Source organism: Euprymna scolopes, chromosome 18 (genome assembly GCF_053919585.1).
Source record: "Euprymna scolopes isolate OS-2025 chromosome 18, ASM5391958v1, whole genome shotgun sequence".
In the NCBI taxonomy this organism is placed as follows: domain Eukaryota; kingdom Metazoa; phylum Mollusca; class Cephalopoda; order Sepiida; family Sepiolidae; genus Euprymna; species Euprymna scolopes.
Genome location: NC_136499.1, coordinates 66,431,313 through 66,452,797, shown reverse-complemented (window position 1 = coordinate 66,452,797; position 21,485 = coordinate 66,431,313). Strand labels below are relative to the sequence as shown.

Below are 21,485 nucleotides of genomic sequence, written 5' to 3'. Positions count from 1 at the left end.
GAATAATTGTAAGAATATTTTCAACAACCAATTAATTTGCTTTGATTTATTTGCAATTATTGTTGCATTTTTACATAGTTGCTTTTTTTATGTTATGGTCTTTGGTGTGATTTTAAGTGAGTGTCACATCATATCACAATTTGAAGTCGGCTTGAAAGTCAACACTAAAGTGTACCTGGGTGTGCTGAAGAGTGTGCTAATTCCCTGGTGCAATCAGGTGGCTGCAGGATTCCGCATCAGCCCACTAGTCCAAAGACACCCAGGTTTGATTTCAGAAGGAGTGCTACAACTTGGTACCCTTCTCTCATTGCCCCACCCTTCTTTCCCCAACCTGAACCCACCAAACTACTTCATTTGGTCATACGTTGAGAACATCACCAACATAATCTCCCACAACATCAAAGTCAGTCTGATTGTTGCCATCCAAGTATTCGCCAAGCTCCCGCCAGCGCTTGTGGAAAAGGCACACTATCACTTCTGGACCCATATTGAAGGAGTGATTGAGGCTGAAGACAGCTACATTGAATAGATGTCAGCTCTACTGCATAATCAAGTTACCTGAATTGATTTTTTCAATACAAGTTTTAAAATAAAGTTGTAGTGTTTTGTTCTTTAGAGTGACAAATTTATCATTCCACCCCATAGAATTGCTTAATGTGCTTTTCAATATTTCTTCTTCTTAGCAGGTGTGCATTTCTTGATTTATAGACCACTTCATAACAAACAAAACAAAAAATACCTCAGTCTGGATAGATTTCTCCTCCTTCTGAAACACACCAGAACCAATGATTATATAATTAATTAACGCAATTCTAAACATTTCTTCTTTTTGGCGGGGCTTTATTTCTTAACTTATCAACAACTTAATCAAAATAAAACATAAATAACTTAGTCAAGAAGGATCTTTCCTTAGTTGAATGACACTAAAACTAATTGTTTTAAAAAAAAAACTGCTTAACATGCTTTTAGACATTTTTTCATATTAGGTAGGCTTCATTTCTTGAACACAAAACAAAAAGTATCTCAGTCTAGTAGGATTTCTCCATCATTGAAAGATACCAGAACCAATGACTTCAGGTTTGATTATAATATTTCTTTGAAAACATTCTTATTTATTACTTTTCTGTAATAGTGAGGTCTTGCACATACTTTAGAGGCTGTTATGCATAATTTTTGGTAAAACTTTATGTCAACTGCCTTTTAATATGTATTTTTTAGATCTTTTTTCTTTCTTACAGGGCTTACCAACCCGGCTGTGCGAGTTTTGATTCTAGATCATTACCAATCAATCACTTTAGAACAAAACAAAATTACCTCAATCTATAAGGATTTTTCCTTCATTGCAAAAACACCAAAATCAATGGTTTCAGGATTGATTAAAATATGTCTTTGTAAACAGTCTTTATTTATTATTTTCTTTTATTGGGGGAAGGTCATACACATATGCAAACTTTTTTTTTAAAAGTTAAGTAACATGCATTTTAACATTTTTGTTTGTTTCATAATTGCTTAAAATATTTCTTCGTAAACAATTTTTACTCTTTACTCTTCATTATAGGGAGATGGAAGCATTTTTTTACGTTAATTAACATGCTTTATAACATCGTTTTTAATCAGTTGGGACCTCAATTATTAACATACCAATCACTTCATAAAACAAAACAAGCTCAGTCTAGGATAATGCGCTAGAAAATGAGTTTAATTTGTTTTTGAAGAGTTGAAATTTTTTTAATGAAATCTGTTCTGGCTTTGTGTCATTTTTCCACTGCAATGCCGGTACATGGATCTTGCTAGTTTTAAATATAAAGCAAAATTAACATCAACTTTGAAGATTGACATCAAATAAATTTGAAACAAGTATATGTCAGCAATTAAAAAAAAAAAACAATTTTTTTTAATACTTACTTCAAAACGATCAAATTGTTTATCAAAAACATCACTGTAATATGAAAGAATTTTTGCTATGCCGACTTCCACTTGGTGTGTCGAGATAATATCATTAAACTGAAAAAAAAAATAACATAAAAAATAACATGGTTAATAAAATACCACAGAACAAATAGAACAAAAAGCTGAAAGCAATTAAAATGTTTAGGTGGTTTGTTTGTTTTTTTCAATGATTTCCTTGGCAACTAATTGCAATTTTTTTTTAATGTATTTGTTTTTTAGTGATTTGCTTTTACAGCATATCAACTCTTGTTTATGTCATCTTATACCATGTTTTATATACAAATATTTTTTAAATTAATTTGTAAATCATCTGCAAATGATAAATTCTGCAAATAATAAATTCTACTTTATTCAGTGATGGGTCTCTGACAAGCACTACTACTACTTTGGATCAGCATGGCTCTGAGAGTAATGCCATCTAAGAACTGACTCCACACTTGTTTGAGAGTCACTTATTTCATGCAGCATGTGTTGGGCAAGAATACCCTGGCATTGCCCACCTCTCTCTATGTTTCAAAGCACATACAACACCTAGTCTTACTAAATTGCTACTTATTTTAGCATTGGCTATGCTCAGTATCGCATGACTTCGATATGTCAACATGATTATACTATATTATATGCTTGTAACAGTTATAAAATATCTATTTCTCCTCATAGAGAGCAGTTTCTCTTTGGTGATTTGATCACATACTGACCAATCAGTTTTACTGTTTTTATTTGTTTTTTGTCTTTTACTTGAAAGGGATTACTGCTTATCAAGGCCTAGTGGCCACTTTAGGATATGTGTTAATTGCAAGATAACAAGATAACTGCAAGATAATTGCAAGATAACATGATCAGTAATGGTGTAACTTGGGTAGGGTTAGATCATTTTAGAGGGCAGCTCAACAGGAACTTATTCAGATTAATTTTGAAAATGGCCATGCTATAGTCAGCTGGGAAACAGTTCTAGGAAAGAAACTTTGCTCATGGAATTTTCATTAAGTTTTAGTCATAGATATTGAGGGAAGTTGCTGACTGTTGTTATAACTAGATGAGTATTTGTTGCGAATATTTTACGGCTCATAGATTGGAGCTCAGTCGAGCACTTACCATACAAGTAAGGATAAAGCAGAGACAGACTCGCAACATCTTTCTTGTGAGAAAGAGGAAGTAGGGAGGCGAAAAGGTTCTCACTCATTAGATTTACAAAGATTATTTTGTACTCTGTCAAGGCAGGAAAAGATACTTTTAGGAGTAACTTCCCAGATATAGCAACAGTACTTCATCTTAATATGTATTTGACTCTTGTATAGGTAGAGGATTGCATATTGGGAATGAGATACTTTCTGATGCGGTAAAATGACACAACCATTATTATTTTGGCAATGGGTTTGATGTAGGTTTTCTATTTCAGATCAAGGGTGTAGATCAGTCACAGAAGTTTGTCGAAACAGGGTGCTTCTTCAAGACTTAAAAGATGGAAATTTGGTTTTGGATGCATTAAAGATACCTGGCCATTTTTTGCCCTATTTTATCCCACGCTCCAGGTCAGAGGAGAGAGAATCAGAAAAATCCTGGTTTTTGTTACTCTTTGAAGACATAGATGGCAGAATCATCTGCATAGATGTAGACAAATAATTGTAGAATATGATTTGGGAGATGGTTGATTAAGATCAAAAAGAGAGTTGGGCTCGGGATGGATCCATGAGGCACACCAGCATTAATACTGTGAGCTTCATATTTCTGTTCATCAACAACTATTTTAATAAACCTATCAGAGAAAAAGAATTTGATGGTGGAGATGGTGTATTAATTTCAATCATTACTTGAAGGACTACTTCAGATCTGAGGTTTGAATGGCAGTCATCAGAGAATTTCCTGAAAGCAACAAAGAACTCCCTTCTCCTGCCTTTGTCCATCAAACAGCCAAGTGAGATCATTCGCAACACTTTCCTAACTTTTGCCAACAATGCAGTAACTTAAATAAATACCATTTGTTGTTGTTCATAATTGTGAATTGAATAATAAATTATTTACATAAAATCGTTTTCATCCAATTATTTTTAATATTTGTGTCTTACTATTCACAACAAACCACTTTATTCAGTTCTCATATTGGATGCTATTTTTTCAACATTTTGCTTAATGCCGACCTTTTTCATGTTGCATCTTTCTAAACTTGGGAATCTAGATCCGTCGCACACTAAATAAAGTGCTGAGGAATAATCAGTTCAAAGTGACAGTCTTCTGGAGGTTGAAAGTTCAATCCTCAGTACAGGCAATACTAAGAATATAAGTATTACTTAACACTTCTACCTGGCCATTGATGATTGAATAAAAACTATCTACCCTCATGAATTAAATAAAGGATTTTGTTTAAAATGTCATACAGATTTGACAAGACACATTTGAAGGTAAGAGTTCAGTCCAAATAATGCAAATTATCATCATTTCCAAAATCCCAAAATATATGAAGGTTTGTAAAATAAATTATTCTTTGTGGTTAACAGTAAACAAAAATTGCAGAATTCACAAATTATTTCAAAAGAAAAATAAAAAGCAATTGCATAAAATTCATAAACCTCATTTGAATATCGATCTCTTGAACACTGTTCAAGTTTTTCTTTTTTACAAGTAAGTTACCACTTATCAAAGCCCGAGGGCCACTCAAGGATGAGGGTTAATGAATATACGATGGTCACCAAAACAATGATGGAAATTGGATAGAATTTGATTATTTGAGAGGCTGGCTCAACCAGAACTTGTTTACATTGGGCTTGAAGACAACCATATTGTAGTCAGCTGGAAAGGCCTGCAGAACAAAATTCCACAAGTGGGCAGTTCTAAGAAGGAAGCTTTGTTCATGGAATCTGTGTTTAGATTTAGGCATAGATAGAGAGTGAGAGAAATTGTTGATAGTGGTTATAGCTAGACGAGTGTTTTTTTATGAAACTTTGGCAAGGGGGACCATAGATTGAAGCTCTGACAAGCATCTGCCATGAAAATAATGATAACACAGAGACATGCACGCAACTTTGGGAAAAAGGTTGTAAAGAAGAGAAAAGGGCATCACTTACTAGTGTCAAAGCAGGATAGGGTGCTCAGAGCAGCTCCTACCCAGATGTTGCAACAGTACTACATCCTAGAATGTAACAGGCTCTTATAAAGATAGAAGATTGCATTGGCAGTGAGATATCTACTGGAGTGGTAAAATGATCCAACCATTTTTCCTGTGATCTTGGCAACGATTTGATGCATGTGTTCTATTTCAGATCAGGAGTTAGGGTCAGTCCCAGAAGTTTGTGAAAACATAGTGCTTCCCCAAGAGAAGAGTCATTCATTTCAACTGGTGCCAGATGAGGGTCAGAGCAATGGAAAGAAAGAAGCTTTGTTTTAGATGCATTAAAATTAACCAACCAGCATTTTTCCCATTGCACTACATGTTCAAGGTCAGAAGAGAGAAAACCAGAAAGATCTTGGTAATTGCTGGCCTTTTAAGTATTGCCATAGATTGTGGTGTCGTCCGCATAAATGTCTACAAATGATCTAAGAATGTGATTTGGGAGATCATTGATGAAGATTAGGAAGAGAGCCTTTGATATGTCAAGAGCAACTGCTCTAGAAATGAAACTTCTGTCAAGCGATTTACTAATCCTGTGATATATTACTGTTAGCACATCAGCTGTAGATTTGGCAGAACAAAAACCATATTGCATGTCCTGAGTATATTATTTTTACTGAGGTGATTGACCACTTTTCTATTTATCACAGATTCCAGCAACTTGCTCATGATGTACAGAGGACTGATTAATCTGTAGTTAGAGGCAGAAGACCTATCTCCAGAACTTTTAAATATGAGGCTGATTGATGAAGTATATACTAAGGTATTAGGAAGTATTTCTCCTTACGTTTTGATATTAATTCCACAAATATACCATAAAACGTTTACTAAATACCCCCCCCCCATTTCTGTATCTAATGCAGGTATCACATTAGATAGAGTAAGCACTATACTTATTTACTTCCTATACAGCAGATTAGACACAAAGTCAGGTGGAGTTTTGATAAATCAACACATGGAGTAAAGTACACTATGGCCTATAAAATATGACTGATCAGTCCTGTCAGCATTCCCTAGTAGGGATGCACCAGACAATTAGCAATAAACTAATTTCTTCTCAGAAAGCACATAAAGCCTGAGAGGGTGTACCTCCTAGGACTGAACAAAACTATACTTCAGTTCAACAGCAAAAAGCCACTGTCGGATTAATTCAAGGATGTATCTCTGATTGAAATTCTATCTAAATTCTATTTAAAGAAATGTGTTTGATTAATGTGTTTTGTTGTAGAAAGTGTATATGTCTACTCAAAATTATATTAACTGTGAAAATTTGATTTATTTATGGTTTTCAAAAGACTCATCTTCATGCTATGAGAAGTGACTTTAACATTCTTCCAACCTTCACCAACACAGTCATATTTTTTTTTAACCCTGTCGTATCCTTCGTTAGTATACAAATCCAGAATATAGCCAAGACAAATAAATGCCAAAAGAATTATGGGTACATTAGCAATAGCATTTATCAACATTGAATTTAAAAGAATATAGTATAATTTTTTGGAAAAGTAAAACTAAAGTCCTTAATTACATTTATAATTATACATTGCTATCTATCAGGTTTTTAAGATTTCCAATCCCTCTTGGAACCACAGGTATCAAGATTTAATTGAAATACCATTGCATTGTAACAGATAGTCATCCATAGACAGACTTTCACTGTATCACAGCTCTTCAGTGCAACTAAACTAGCACCTTTCTCAAGCTAAGAATCAAACCTACAACTATCTACAGAGTGGAACGATAAAATTGTCACCGTAGAAAAGACGACATGATTCCATTTCCATTTGGTGAAAACAAATTTTCTTTTTTTATTGCAGACCATTTACTAGTTGTCCAGTTTTGTACAAATCTCAAGAATGATAAGAGCCTTCTATCATGTCTGAAAGTGGCACAATGTTCAACAAGCAAGATCTTTGGTGTGGTTTCAAGTGAGAACCACATCTGCCACCTCACATCTTTAAAGCTATTTTGAAAGTTTCATTGTCAGTATTTATTTTCTAACCGTATGTGATTCAACCACCTATGCACAGAATGAGTAACTAAATGTATGTATGCCAAGAAATGTTCAAGTCTAGAACTTTCTACAAAATTGTCTATAGAAGTACTGGTTTGGAATGAAAAAGATTAATTTGACCCAAGATGTCTACAAAGCCACAAAAAAATTACAACACTCTTGACTGGTATTTTAGCTTTGGTTTTTCAGAATTCTGTTAAGTTTCATTTATTTATTTATTTATTTTTATTTTCAATTTATTGAATTTTTAGATATTTTTTTATTAATGAAAGTCGCTCCAGACAAGGCATGAAGTCATTTGACAAAGTAGCTAAAAAGAATGACAGATGACTGTTGCTAAAAGATATCTATTGAACTTAATCTTAAAAAGACCAAACCTATAGGTAGGAGGAAAACATTCAGCAAGAAAAGACTTTATAAGTCTGCAGTTCTTGAAAAGAAGATACAGAAACAGGAAGTGGTATTACAATGAGCAGCAAACTGATGAAGACCACTGGTCTAATATAGTCAAACAAGCTGGAACAGAGCTAGCAGAGATTAAATCAGACAATTCTGAAGGACACATGCCATAATAATACTTATAAAAGAGACTGAGACTAGCAACATCACATCTGTGTGAGAGAGAGGGTACAGAAAAGAAACATGGTAGGGCCAATCAAATTACAGATTGGATTCTGAATCTTATCAAGAACTCTTCACTAGCCGAAATATGACAACAGTACTCCATACAAGGACTGATGATAGATTTGTAGTGATAGAGAATAGCCTCAGTTATTAGATTTTGTTTTCGCAGTAAATCTATTTATTCTATGTTATCAAACAATTCTTTCATGATGTTTAAAATTGTAATTGCATAGTGGTAAACAGCACATTCTATCATAAAATATTTCACGGTGTATGAGACCTGACAAGTTGTGCACCGCAGTGTCTCTTTTGTATAACCAATACAGCATGTGGAAAATGACAACTTTCTCTTTAGAATGGAGATCAACTCCTAGAAAATCAAGAAAAGAACAAGTAGTTATATCTAGAATACAAATTGGCCACACAAATCTCATGCACTCCTTTATACTTAAACAAGAATAATAAACATAATGTCTGTCTTGTCAGAAAACTTGCACTGTTAAGCATATTTTTGTGGAATGTAGAGCCCTTGCTACTGCTAGAAAACAATAACTAAAACTAATAATGTGAAGGGCGTCTTTAAAAACACCTGCTTGGATGATATTCTCCACTTTTTGAGAGTGACAAGACTTCTTTTTTAAATATTGAAATAACGATTTTTTTTGTTCAACTTATGTACATAATCCAAGACACAAGGAACATATGTGTCTGAAAAATAGAAGAATTTTCCTGAAGGTGAGCAATTAAAAAAATGATAACAAAAATAAAAAATTCTTCTCAGCATTAAATGACCTAAAGAAGGTTGATATTCTAATGTTACTCACATGTTGTATGCAGCCTACGTTGCAAAGGAGACCAAGACAAAGAATAACTCAACATTTTTTTTTTTTGTAACAATGACATTTATTTCTGGGTACTTTTCCAATAAATTATGATCGTGCTCCTTCTCTCCGACTTCTGTCCTCTTGAACATCATCCATTATCTCCTGTCCGTGCACTTATTCTTTTTTATAGTCTTTTTATTTTTCCCTACCATAGAAAGAGAGAAGCTTGGTTTTAGATGCATTAAAATTAACTAGCCAGCATTTTCCCCATTGCGCTACATGTTCAAGGTCAGAAGAGAGAGAAACAGAAAGATCTTGTTAATTTCTAGCCTTTTAAGTGTTGCCATAGATTGTGGTGTTATCAGCATAAATGTCTACAAATGATCTAAGAATGTGATTTGGGAGATCGTTGATGAAGATCAGGAAGAGAGTTGGGCCTAGAATGGAACTCTGAGGGATACCAACATTGATACTATGAGATTCTGACTTCTGCCTATCAACGACTATTCTTATAAACCTATCAGAGAGACAGGATTTAATAATTGAGAGGACATTTCCAGCTAGTCCATAACTGGAAATCTTGTAAAGTAGACCTCTGTGCCATACCCTATCAAAGCTCTAATAGATTTATAGTGATGAGTATTTTTTTCCCTACCATGATGTCATTTCACACACAGCTGGGTATTTGCATGCATGCATTCACGCTGTTACAATTTGCTGGTAAAATAGCCGATTAAACAAGCAAACAAACAGCCACTTCTTCCTTTTGTGAATTCACACAGCCATATTCCCATTTTCTCAGACTGAGTTGTATTGTCAATAACTTGTTGAAGGCGTTATCGCTTTACAAAACTGATAATTTAAATGTATATATAGGTGTTTATATCTATGTCAGTGTATGGAATCTTAAATTTGTTGTGAGGCTCCTTTTGGGCAGCAGTTGCTGCTGTGTCAACCTTATCTTTATTCAAATTTCCATGTGACTTGAAAGCCAGCAAAGAATAATCTCTTTGCTTTCTAATAAAGATGTTAATTTATATGATAGTGTAATAATCAGTGGCTTATACATTTTTCTACTTTCCAATGTTGTTAATAAATCGGAAAAACAATGAAATTTTTTTCTCTTTGCTTTGCAAGGTAATATTGATTGTTAAATCTACGACGTTGGATTCTGCACTAAAAATAGAAGCTTTCTTAGGGAAATGTTTTTTTAATAATTTGGTTCTCATGTACAGCTACACATCCTATTATATTCTTGTATCTTTAGATCCATAAATATAACAGTATGTTTAGGATAACAACCCAAAATATTTTTCCCCCACCTGAGAAATGAGACCCTAAAAATATATCTTATATCTAGGCTGCATTGTTGGCACTTTTTTTTTTTTTTTTCTAGTGCTTTGTAAATAGATATTTGATGAAATATGTGAAAAAAATCAGAAAACTTGGAGAAACATGGGGTTTTGTGAAAAGAGCTTATTAAGTAAAACTAAACAAAGTCAGTTACATCCAAGGTTGTAGAGTCAGAGTTGGATTCATAAGATTTGATAGATTTGTTTTACAGCATATCAACCCTTTTCAAGTTAGTTAATGCCAAATCCAGTAATTTTTTAAAAGGTTTTATGCTTCAAGTTCTTTATATTTTCAAATATTTATTCATGCTGTTTGGTTTTGTTGCTTTGTGGTATATCAACTTTTTGGGGGTCATTTAATGCTGAATTCAGTAAATTTTGTAAAAGTTTTTATTCAAGTTTTTAATATCTTCAAATATTTATTCATGAAGTTTGGTTTGGTTGTTGTGTTTTATAGCATATCAACCCTTTTTAGGTTATTTAATGTCAAATCTGGTCATTTTGGTAAAAGTTTTTATGCTTTAAGTCCTTTGTATCTTCAAATATTTGTTCATGCTGTTTGGTTTGGTACATCTTGGTGTTGACTTTCAAGCCGACTTTAAAGATGTGAAGTGGTATGATGTAACCCTCACTTGAAACCATACCAAAGACCATAACCGTGGCCGGAAACCTTGTTGAATCATGCCTTCAAGCATTGAATCGTCCAGATTTGCATTTTGAGGGTGCTGGCAATGGTCCTGTTGTCATAAGTTGGATCAGTAGAGAGCATGAGTTGTACAACAGTGTATCTCTGATCTCACTCATTGCACATTGTATAGATACTTTAGCTACATGCGATGATGAGACTCAGATTTAGGAGCCTTGGAGAGTGTATAATCTTAGCATAAACTGTCAAAACCAACTTCTATACTATATTTTGTAACAACTAAAATGGTTGTCACATGAAAGGAAAACAAAACCTTTTGTGAATAATAACAAATGTTATTTAAGTTACTAAATTTAATTCAGAATAATATTTCATTTCTCTTTTAGACATAAAATATTTAAAAGTATTATTATTTCTTAGACTGTTGTCCATCTAGCAAAATAATGACTGAATAAACTAAATAATAAAAATAAACACAGCTAATATCATAAACAGAGATGAATAAAAATGTGATTAAAAACTCACCTCAGTAGTCATAAACTCCATTACAGCTTTGATACATTCACTCAGGTATTCATTCATAGCATTGTATACTGGAAAATAAATAGGAAACATGTCAAGGAATAGGAAATAAAAATTACATTTTTTCCCCCTTTACCTTATGTTGGCAAACACGCAGTTACAAATTCAATCATTTTCCAGCCAATATATAGTTTATTACAAACACATTTCCACTATATTCTTTTATTTTACTATTAAACACAAAGTTCTGTTTTTTTTTTCCATTCAAATGCATTCCCTCCCTTCGGTTTGCTTGCAGCAAATTTTCTTATCTTTACTTTGCTTTTATACTTAATATTACAAGCACAATATTCCCTGTACTCATACACGTATGTTATATTCAATGGTATTTTGCATTTTCTTTTGCAAAAATGTCCTCTATGAAAAGTTCATTGTTCCTCTCACATTTTAGACGCACGAGACACACACCATTCTTTCTCTTACATTTTCTCATATCCAAATCTTTCTTTATCTTTCATGTCCAAATCTGTCCCCTTTCTTCTCAGTATATTAACATTTTTCTCCTCCATTCTTCTACCCCATTTTCCGTTTCTACCAGATATCGGCTTCCTAACCCATGCACCAAATATTGATGTTATTGTTTTTCTTTCCTTTCCCTTCACAGAACATGGCTGAGTTTTGCAAAGTCAAAAAAAAAAAAAAAAAAATTTCTCTATAAAACAATTAAACTAGACACCATGAATAAATATTTTAAGATATAAAGAACTTTAAGCATATAGCCGTTTTTCCAAAATTACCGTATTCAGCATTAAATAAACTGAAAAGCGTTGATATGCTGTAAAACAAAACAACCAAACCAAATACCACAAATAAATATTTGAAGATATGAACAACTTGAATTTTAAAAAAAATTTTCCAAATTTGATTTGGCATTAAATAACCAGAAAAGGGTTGATATGTAGTAAAACTAAACAACCAAAACCAGCCTTTATATCCATATTCAAACTTTGCAATCTCCTTTTCTCCTCTGTGTGTAAACTTTTGTCGTCTTTCTGCTTTCACATTAATTTTTTATGCTACCTTCCTCCATTTTATCTTTGCAAAATTATGGTACATCCTTTCTCCTCCTCAGCAAATCTTTATGTTCTGACTCGCACCTCAGTATCCAAAGCACTTCCTAACCTCTTCTTTGTATGTAATAACCCATTCTCCTATGTGCAAACCTCTTTATGACTTCCTTTTTCTATGCACAAACCTCTTTCTGACACTATTCTATGTTCAAATCATTTTCTAACTCCCCTTCCTCTTGTGCACAAACCTTTTTCATACCCCCCCATATCTTATGCGCAAACCTCTTTCTAACCACCGCCTATTTCTTGTACATAAACCTCTTTCTGACACCCTCTCATTTCTTGTGTGCAATCCTCTTTCTGACCCCTTTCTTCTATTGCACAAATCTTTTTCTAACTACCTCTCCTCTTATGTACAAACTCCTAACTCCCCTCTCCCCATTTCTTGTGCATAAACCACTTTCTGACCCCATTCTCATTTCTTGTTCAAAAACCTCTTCCTGGCACCCTTCTATGCACAAAACCTTTTCTAACGCCCCTTTCTTTTCTACACAAACTGCTTTCTGACCACTTCATTTATTGCGTGCAAACCTTTTTCTGATCCCCTCTTCTCCAACACAAATATTTTTCTAACTTTCCATTCTCCTTTCTGCAAACCTCTTTCTGACTCCCTCTTTCTCCTGTGCATAAACACCTTTCTGCACATTTCCCCTGCTTCTCCTTCATATGATAATCTTTTTGCCTTCATTTTCTTTCGCATGATAATCTCTTTTTGGTACCCTTCCTCCTCACTATGGTAATCTCTTTCCTTTCAATATGTCCTATGCCTTCCACAGAAAATACAAATTTTCACTCACACTGTAAATCTTTCTTCACTTTTCATAACTCCTTTCCGACATAAAAATCGTTCTTTCCCACTTTCGATGTCTTTTATATGCAAATCTTTTTTCTCTTATACGCATGTTCGACACTTAAACTTATGTGCACACAATTATTCTTTTTTACGTGTAGATTCCTGTCTCTTTATATCCTCATAACGATTTTCTTACATTTATCTACCTTTTAGTCATAAATACAATATCCACGACTTTATTTTCTTATGCTCCACAAAAGTTCCCATGTTATCATATTCACACATAACTGCCATTTCTATATATGCTTCTCGTGTTTTGCTTTTTTCCAAATTCATCTTTTCCACTCACAAATATAGTAAACACCTTGTGTCGAAAATGATTGGAAAAATTATCATTCACCATTGTTCACAAAAATATTGATATAAAATATTGCTTGAATTGATGAAACCCAAAAACAAAATTACGAAAAGAAGCAATGTCTCAAACTGGAACGTTTTTAAAAAAAGACAAAAAAGAAAGAAAAAACGTATAAATCGGTATAAAAAGCAGAAAAAGAAAAAGAAAGAAAAAAAACGTATAAATCGGTATAAAAAGCAGAAAAGGAAAAAAGAAACGAAACATCTATGGAAGTACATTAAAGGTGGACAATTTCTCTGATTTGCTATTTTCTCAATTTCCCTAAATACTTGAAAAAGATTTGTCTAACAGTTTCTTTTTTTGTTTTTTTATTCGCTAACTTATATATAAGAGGTGAATAAAATAGGCAAGCTTGGACGCTGATAGGTTACCCAAATTTTTTCTTGTTTGTATTTTTCCTATAACATGTCTTTATCCTGAAGAAGCCTGAATAAAAAATCTTAGTTGAAATATTGATCTCTCTTTGGATGTCTTCATATTGTTTTGTTCCATATAGATATCTGAATTCAATCCTGCTTTTACTTTTTCATTTTGGCCATACATATACATGTGTGTGTGTGTGTGTGTGTGTGTGTGTGTGTGTGTGTGTGTGTGTAATTCAATAGAATACAAAATTTATGACATTGTTAATACTTTGTAATGATGATTTGAAAATTTCAACACTCAACAACATTTTTTCCATATGTACACACGTTTCAGAAATTTAATTTTACTGTCATTTTTAATCCAGGTTAAGGACGTCACAATTTAATGACTTAAATGGAAATAATCACAATAATTTCAAAAACAAAAACCAATACAAAGTTTAGAAGGATAGAAATGGTGCAACATTTTTTAATACTTGCAGACTAAATAAGCGAGGTAAAAAAATGCATCAATTTTTAGAGGTTCTGACTAGTTTCAAAATAGTTTAGAGTCAATCTTCTATATATACTAAAGACAAAATGGCCACACGCGTTTTTGTATGTCCAGCAAAGGCTTTTCTTTTTTCTTTTTTTTTTTGCCGGTGTCCTCGGAGAAGTGGGTACTATTCTTTGGAACTTTGTATATACTCCCTAGATTATAATATCTACGATTTGCAAACGCACATCGTCACTAGATTTATTTACATGGACTTTTATAAAATTCATGCTATTCCTTCCTCTCGCATGTTTGTTCGGCTTTTTCTTATAAAAGCAAAACTGAATTGAAAGTGAAGGCAGCTTCTCGGTCTTTCATGCCGGAATGTCCAGAAAGCAATCAGCTTTGATCAATGTGGGGGAAATTCCTCATATCAGACAACTGCTATTCATTTGGACACTCCCTTTTTGTGGGGAGCTGGTTTTCCCCAACATCGTGGGGAACCTGAAATGGCAGAAAGCTGAACAGGCCTCCAGCCAATGTTCGTTTCTGCAAGTCAACTTTTTGATTGACATTGCTAAATTTCAACGGTTTTCACTTCCTATGTCTCTCTAGCATAACGGTAAAATCTCCCGTTTTCTTTCAATATCTTTTCCGCCTTCACGTTTGAAACACTTTCTTTTACACCTACAAACACCCAGACAACGCCGGGTACCCCTGCTAGTTTTATAATAAAATTAGATTTGATTTCTTAAGAAAAATCAAAAACTTGAATAACAAATGGTGTTTGTGGTTTAAATACTTATGAATGCTGGGAAAACAAAAAATACTGTTTCAATAGTTCACAATTTTCAAACTATCTTTTAGCCTCTATGTCTTATAGTCAGCCACCAAGAAGAAAGACATTTTTAAAGTTACAATAACTGTCATAAAACACTAACATTTAATTTTATATTTTTAACTTAAGAATATTTTCAAGTTTTTCTTTATTTCAAAATAAGTTGCAGTATACTATCGAAGCTTATGACCACACGTGGTCAGCCATTGTTTGTTAAAACTACACAAGAGTCAAAAACAAATTCTAGAATAAAAAACACTTGCAAAAATTTTCAGAAATTTAGAACTTAGTCAGTAGTCAGTAGATAATTGAATTTTCTTATGTTTAGTAAAAGTTATTTTTTGCATATTTTATTTCTTTTCAATTTCTCCACTGTTAACTATACTAAATGGTTGCTAAATTTATTTATAAGCTCAATTTGAACCAAATAAAAAAAGCAGAACTTCTGAAGAAAAGATAATTTTTTTTTGTTGTTGTTACAATCAAAATGAAAAATTTTGTTGGTCTTCAATGGTGAAATCGTAATCGGTTAACCACACATGAGCCGCTATGATTTAGAATGTGGTGCAAGCCAGCTTAATCCAACTAAGGAGAACGCTACTGCTACAACAACAACCATATACCACCAGTTTTTCCAAAGAAAATGTGCATCAGAGATTAAGCTGTCAAATGTACCTGAAGGTGACGACAAAAGAATATTGACTGGAATGTTGCAAACTTCCAGTTGATTACACTTGATGTCATTCATTTTATAACTAATTACCAGCGATATTGGTTATAGATCAATATTGACTGCATCATCAAAACTAATCAAAAGAAATGCAATCAACATGAGTTAAATTAAAATATTAATCATGCATTGATTTGGAAGTTTTGCCAATGGCAACCAATGAAAGTTTGATGACGAAATTCATTTAATAATTTTAATTTGATAAAGATTTCTCAATTACAGAGCTCAACCAGACTTTATTCCCCTCGGCACCAGAGTCCATTGTTGATTAAGTTGCTGTTGATTGCCTTTGATCCTATGCAGTTCTAAGAGGTTCAGCTGCCAAGGCTTTATCTATTCCCTTTGAGAAGGGGTTAGTTTATTGCTAATCATATGAGGTGCCCCTACCAAAGAATACCAATGGGGCTACCCAGGTATTTTTATCAGTCCAGAGTGCTCTTCCTCTAGAGCACTGGATCTTCAAATCCCACTTTCTGACCCTTGTGTCACATCATACTGCCATGAGACAAAGATAAATATCAAGATTTAATAAATGAAAAAGACAATGAATAGGATTTATTTTGTTTGTCATATGGCATATCAACCCTTTTTCCGGGTTCCTATTTACTTGCCTTCTTACAACGGCAATTACACACAAGATCAGTTTTTAATGTGGGAAAATTCGGCTCCCCAAAAAAAAGCATTTCAGGTCGAGACAAAAATTAAAATTTCCCCAATCTAGAAGGATTTCTCATTGACCAAGGACAGAAAAGTGACATGGAGTATGAGTACAGAGACTATCCTTTTATCATTGAATTATTAAACGTTGCATCAAGTCATGTTCAAAGATGTGAAGCATCAAGTTCTTGATATTTTCAAATATATGTACATAGGTCTGTTGCAGGTCCAACTTGCCACTTACCTGTAGAGGTTCCCCAATGCTGAAGAGCCTTCTACTCCAATGGTTTCTTCCCTCAAACTGCTGGATTTATTACAGTCAGGGAAGCAGGAAACAAGGAGAGAATTCCGAACATGCAGAAGTTTAAATGTAATGTAAACAAACATCTCATCACTCAACTCCCCATTTAGAGTGTTCCTGTAAGCATGATCTCTAATTCACAGTAGCCCTTTACATCTCGGTGGCAATGTGTCTTGTTTGGGATGAATAGAGTAAAAACAAAACAAAAAAAATGGATGCTGTTTGACGGATGATTAATTTTCAACTTTCATTACTGGTTGGTTTCTTATTAAACTATTGTTAAGTTTTGAGACATTTGTGTTGAACAAAGATGGTGGCTTAGTTCAGATCAGTAACCAAGATGGTGGCGTAGTTCAGATCAGTAACCAAGATGGCGGCATAGTTCAGATCAGTAACCAAGATGGCGGCGTAGTTCAGATCAGTAACCAAGATGGTGGCGAAGAATTAAATGCGGTCCATGACATAACAAATGATGAACTGACTGAATCCAAAATTCGACGATTTTTTATAATAATTTTGCAACGTTTTGATTGGTTGTTTAGCACAGCCGTTGGTTATAAAAATGATTGGCGAATCCATTCCTCTCATACCCCCCATTAGAAGTCAAAAACCTTTTACAACTATTCATTACAGCATCAAATCAACACGCAGCTTAGGTGACAGAATGTAACATCCCAGCGTATTAGCTGTTTCAGATTACATCATCATGGTCTGCCAATTACCACCATTTTTGTTTTCGGTTAGCCTTCTGCACTAGCTTGTCTGATTTGACATGTAATCAACTATCAGTTGTGGGAAATTGATTAATTTTGGCTTTTTCTTCATGCCAGTTATGAAATCCTACGCCTCAATTTGACAACTTAGTGACTATCTAGGTTTCATCCACCTTTGTTTGAGAGAAGTGTAGTTCAGTTCAGCTTTAGGAAAGGGAACCATCTTACCAGGCATTATTTCTTTCTTTGTGATAGGATGTTGATTTATTGTCAGTCACATGAAGTTCCCTCCCTGGGAATGCCAACAAATTCATTCACAACCATTTTTGTACTCTTCCAGAGTGCCCCTTTCAGGGAGCTGGTTTTCTATAAATTAAAAGACTTTGTTTCGTACCTTGCTGCTGCAGGAAGTATGTAATCACAGAAGTTTCACAGCATGCCTTTGGAATTCCTTTCTTGTTCCCTGTTTACCTAATCATGCCAAAATCCAGAAATTTAAATGTAATGTGAAAAAATATCTTGCTGCTCAATTCTTTACCCTGGTTGCCAGTTATAAATCTGGCCATTATTTAAAAAAAAATAAAGCAAATTTTTAAGTGGTCTTCATTCCTTACACTTGAGGAATTCCATTTCTTCAGATGTCAGTTTGCATCTAATTTCCTACTCCAAGCTCATGTTAAATTACTGGTCTGATGTATTTTTCTGTCTGGCAACAGGACGATTATTGCAGCCTTGACAAACCCACAAAATACATCATTCATCCTTTTCAAGAGAATTTCTTTTCCAGTTTAGCCAGCAGTCACTTAAATTTGGTACAACAAGCACACTTTACTAGCATTAATTGGAGAGAGCAACAAAAGACTCCAAGCTGTTTCTCTAATCACAGTGATGCCTGTTTCAACCAACATTGGAAAAGTAACTCGCACTCTTCATCAACCTTTCTGTGATGTAGTCAGCTGACTCAAACTTTTTTCATTTACCTGTAACTTTACAATCCGGTTATTTATTAACAGCAGAAACATGTACGTATGATTTTTTTGTTTTTTTGTGGGGGTGTCTATTTACTTGCTTTGTGTTTGTATATATACTTATGTGAGGAAAGAAAATTAAATTTTTGAAGAGTTCATCTACAGGAGCCTCTCTTCATGAACTGTAAGACGAAATTCTATAATATTTTGTATCACCATGAACATCAAACGAAAGGAAAACAAGGCTCTTTGTAAACAACTAACAGGGCTACCAGACACAAAAGTGTAACATATTTCTGCTAAAATCTCTATCTCTCTCTATTTGTCTCTGTCTCTCATTTTCTTCCCCAAACTCTTTCTTACTACTCTGCCCAGCCCATTCCTCTCTAGCTGGACACATAGATAACTCTCCTTTATATAATAAATTCCCCGGGGAATGAGTCAGCATTTTCTTTTCAAATTAGTAAATAAAATGACTGAAAAATTGACCCTTCCTTTGACGAAACCATAGCTAAGTTTATCCCCAAAGAATGAATTTTTCTTTTTCTAAATTTTAAATATTATTCATCCATGGCTGGCTTGTCTTTTCTTTTTCACCGTACAACCACAGACATAGTTATATCTTACAGATGAGGGATTACACTTTTTTTTTACCATATTTTATATTGGAATGTTATAATTAAAAAAAGATGTTTTATTAACTCTGTTATATAGGGGTTTTTCATTATTATTATTATTCTTGTTATATTAAATAGTGAGAGTCCTATTATAAGTGATGCTTAGAGAGTCTTAGAGAGAGAGAGAGATGTTGTTCGAGTTAGAGAGATTGTTCGTTTTATAATGATTCATATATATTAAAATTGTTCATTACTTAGAAGTGTAGAAGCTCTTTGAGTGAGGAGATAGTGTTGAGACATTGTGTAGACAGTCTTAGTTTTCACATTGTGTATGTAAGATGTTTTAAACCACATGATATACAAAACATATAATGAGAATTTTCACTTTACCTTTTGGTAGAATTACAACACAAAGACGACGTTTATAAAAACACATGATGGGTTTATTTCTTCTCACGACCGGCCGTGGTTTTCATCATCAAGGATTCAAAGCTTCACATTCTAAGTTTCAAAAGTGACCGTCTCGCTTCTAGACGTTCGAATCCCAACTGGACTGTCGTCTGCCGTTCTCAAACTCCCTCTGAGTTTCTCCTAGTTTCTCCTTGCTTAACTAGTTTTCTAACTATATCTAGAACTTCCCATTTTTCCATAACGTCATACACATGTTAAAACATGTGTCTTCTTTCACGTGTTCTGGACATGCGTGTCCAAAACTTTTTCCTTTGTTTACAAAAGGAATTTTAACTTATATTCCCAATAACCTATTTTTCCAATATGTTAAAAACATGTTTATTAAATTATCTTGTATAGTTGCATTCCTCAATTGAATTTTTCATAACAGACTTGTCAATGCACATTCTTTTCTTTAAACTATTTTATCTCTAAGCTAAACAATGGTTTGTTTTACATTCCATTTTCTAATTCTCTCTCGTAATCTATTTCTAAACCTAATTTACGAGGTTCGAATTTCGTCTATTCTATTTCATTGTCATTTTAACTAAATCTCTCTATTTTTATACTAACATGAAAAGGGGACAGCCCTTATCATGTAACAACTCTCTGTAATATAAATTTAAAAAATAAAACTAAACAAAAAAAATTAAGAAACCTTTAATGATATAATATATAAATCACTTCAATCTTTTTTTTTGTTGTTGCATAAGTCCATGCTTTCCAATAACCAGTGATAACAGGCATAATAATACAAGAACATGGCTATTTAGACTAGCAAACAAACTCTCCAGTTGCAAATTCTTTAATGTGATGCTTACTTTAAATTTATAAAAAATTTCTTAATCGGTATCATAAACCAACCAGTTCAGATAATATAGAAAAATTTGTAGCAGACGAAATTGTAATACACACAAGGAGGAGTAAATTCTCACAGTTGGAAGTTTTGAGTGCACTTCTTTCCTGGCTTCTTCAATCCAAAAGTCAGCTCTCGGTCACGTGACCGAGTTCACATAAGGTTAAACCAGCAACACACTCCATTTCTTTTTCCCAGATCTTGGACTGTATTACGAATCAGCATGAAGATTCAATGTTAGCTGTTAAAATAAGTATTATATGAACAGCCAAAGTTACACTTTCATTTTTTTTTATGTACATTTTTTTTTATATATAGATGCAATGAGATTTTTTTACTCAATGTTTAGACTGGTTAGATATCATAATTATTGCTTCCACTATGCTTAATTTGCGACAAGATGACATTATATCTGTAAGGATTTTTCACTTGTTCAAAGCACGCACTGTAAAAATTGACTTCTGGACTAATTAAAACACAAGAAAACAAATTTTCTAATTTTCAACAAACTTAGAACAGTCATATTTTGGTGGTTAATTGTGTTACCAACACAAATTGGGCATAATTGTTTGTTTTGTATAAATCTATGTGAGCAGAGAAAAAGTTTTTAGATAAATAGAAATGAATTTGGGTCTCGATTTAGTTGCTTTATTTTACAGCCTATCAACACTTTTCAGGTTATTTAATGCGGAATCAAATAGTTTTGGAAAAAAGTTTTATGCTTTAAGTATTTATTCATGGTTTGTTTGTTTTAAGAGAAAAATTGTTTTGTGCATTAAAGTCAAGAAGCCGATATCTTCAGACTGATCGATCTAGTAGCAGTAGATTTGGTTTGAGATAACTATTCTTAATGAATGAATTGGATAAAAAATGCATTTACATTCATAAAATAAAGAAAATCAAGGTAAAAAAATTCTCAAAGGTAGAATATTCAGCAGGTGTTCATTTAATATTCTTTTTGAATTTAGAATACTATTAAATATCACATTTTCATATTATCAATACTATTAAATATCACATTTTCATATTATCAATACTATTAAATATCACATTTTCATATTATCAATACATTTTATTTAATTACTGGTCACATTTGTGCTGAAATAGAAGAGTATTTGAATGCCTACTAGACACCA

The 21,485-nt window shown here is 33.3% G+C and overlaps 1 protein-coding gene across 1 annotated transcript in view; it reads right to left on the bottom strand.

The window, feature by feature from the left end:
* LOC145297907 (protein MIS12 homolog) overlaps positions 1–21,485 on the bottom strand; it is a 293,967-nt gene that overhangs the window by 144,162 nt on the left and 128,320 nt on the right. The window contains exons 3-4 of the mRNA XM_080144242.1: positions 11,042–11,109; positions 1,906–2,004 (exon numbers count right to left, since the gene is read on the bottom strand). Coding sequence (XP_080000368.1) covers positions 1,906–2,004; positions 11,042–11,109 — 167 coding nt within the window. The remainder of the gene's footprint in view (positions 1–1,905; positions 2,005–11,041; positions 11,110–21,485) is intronic.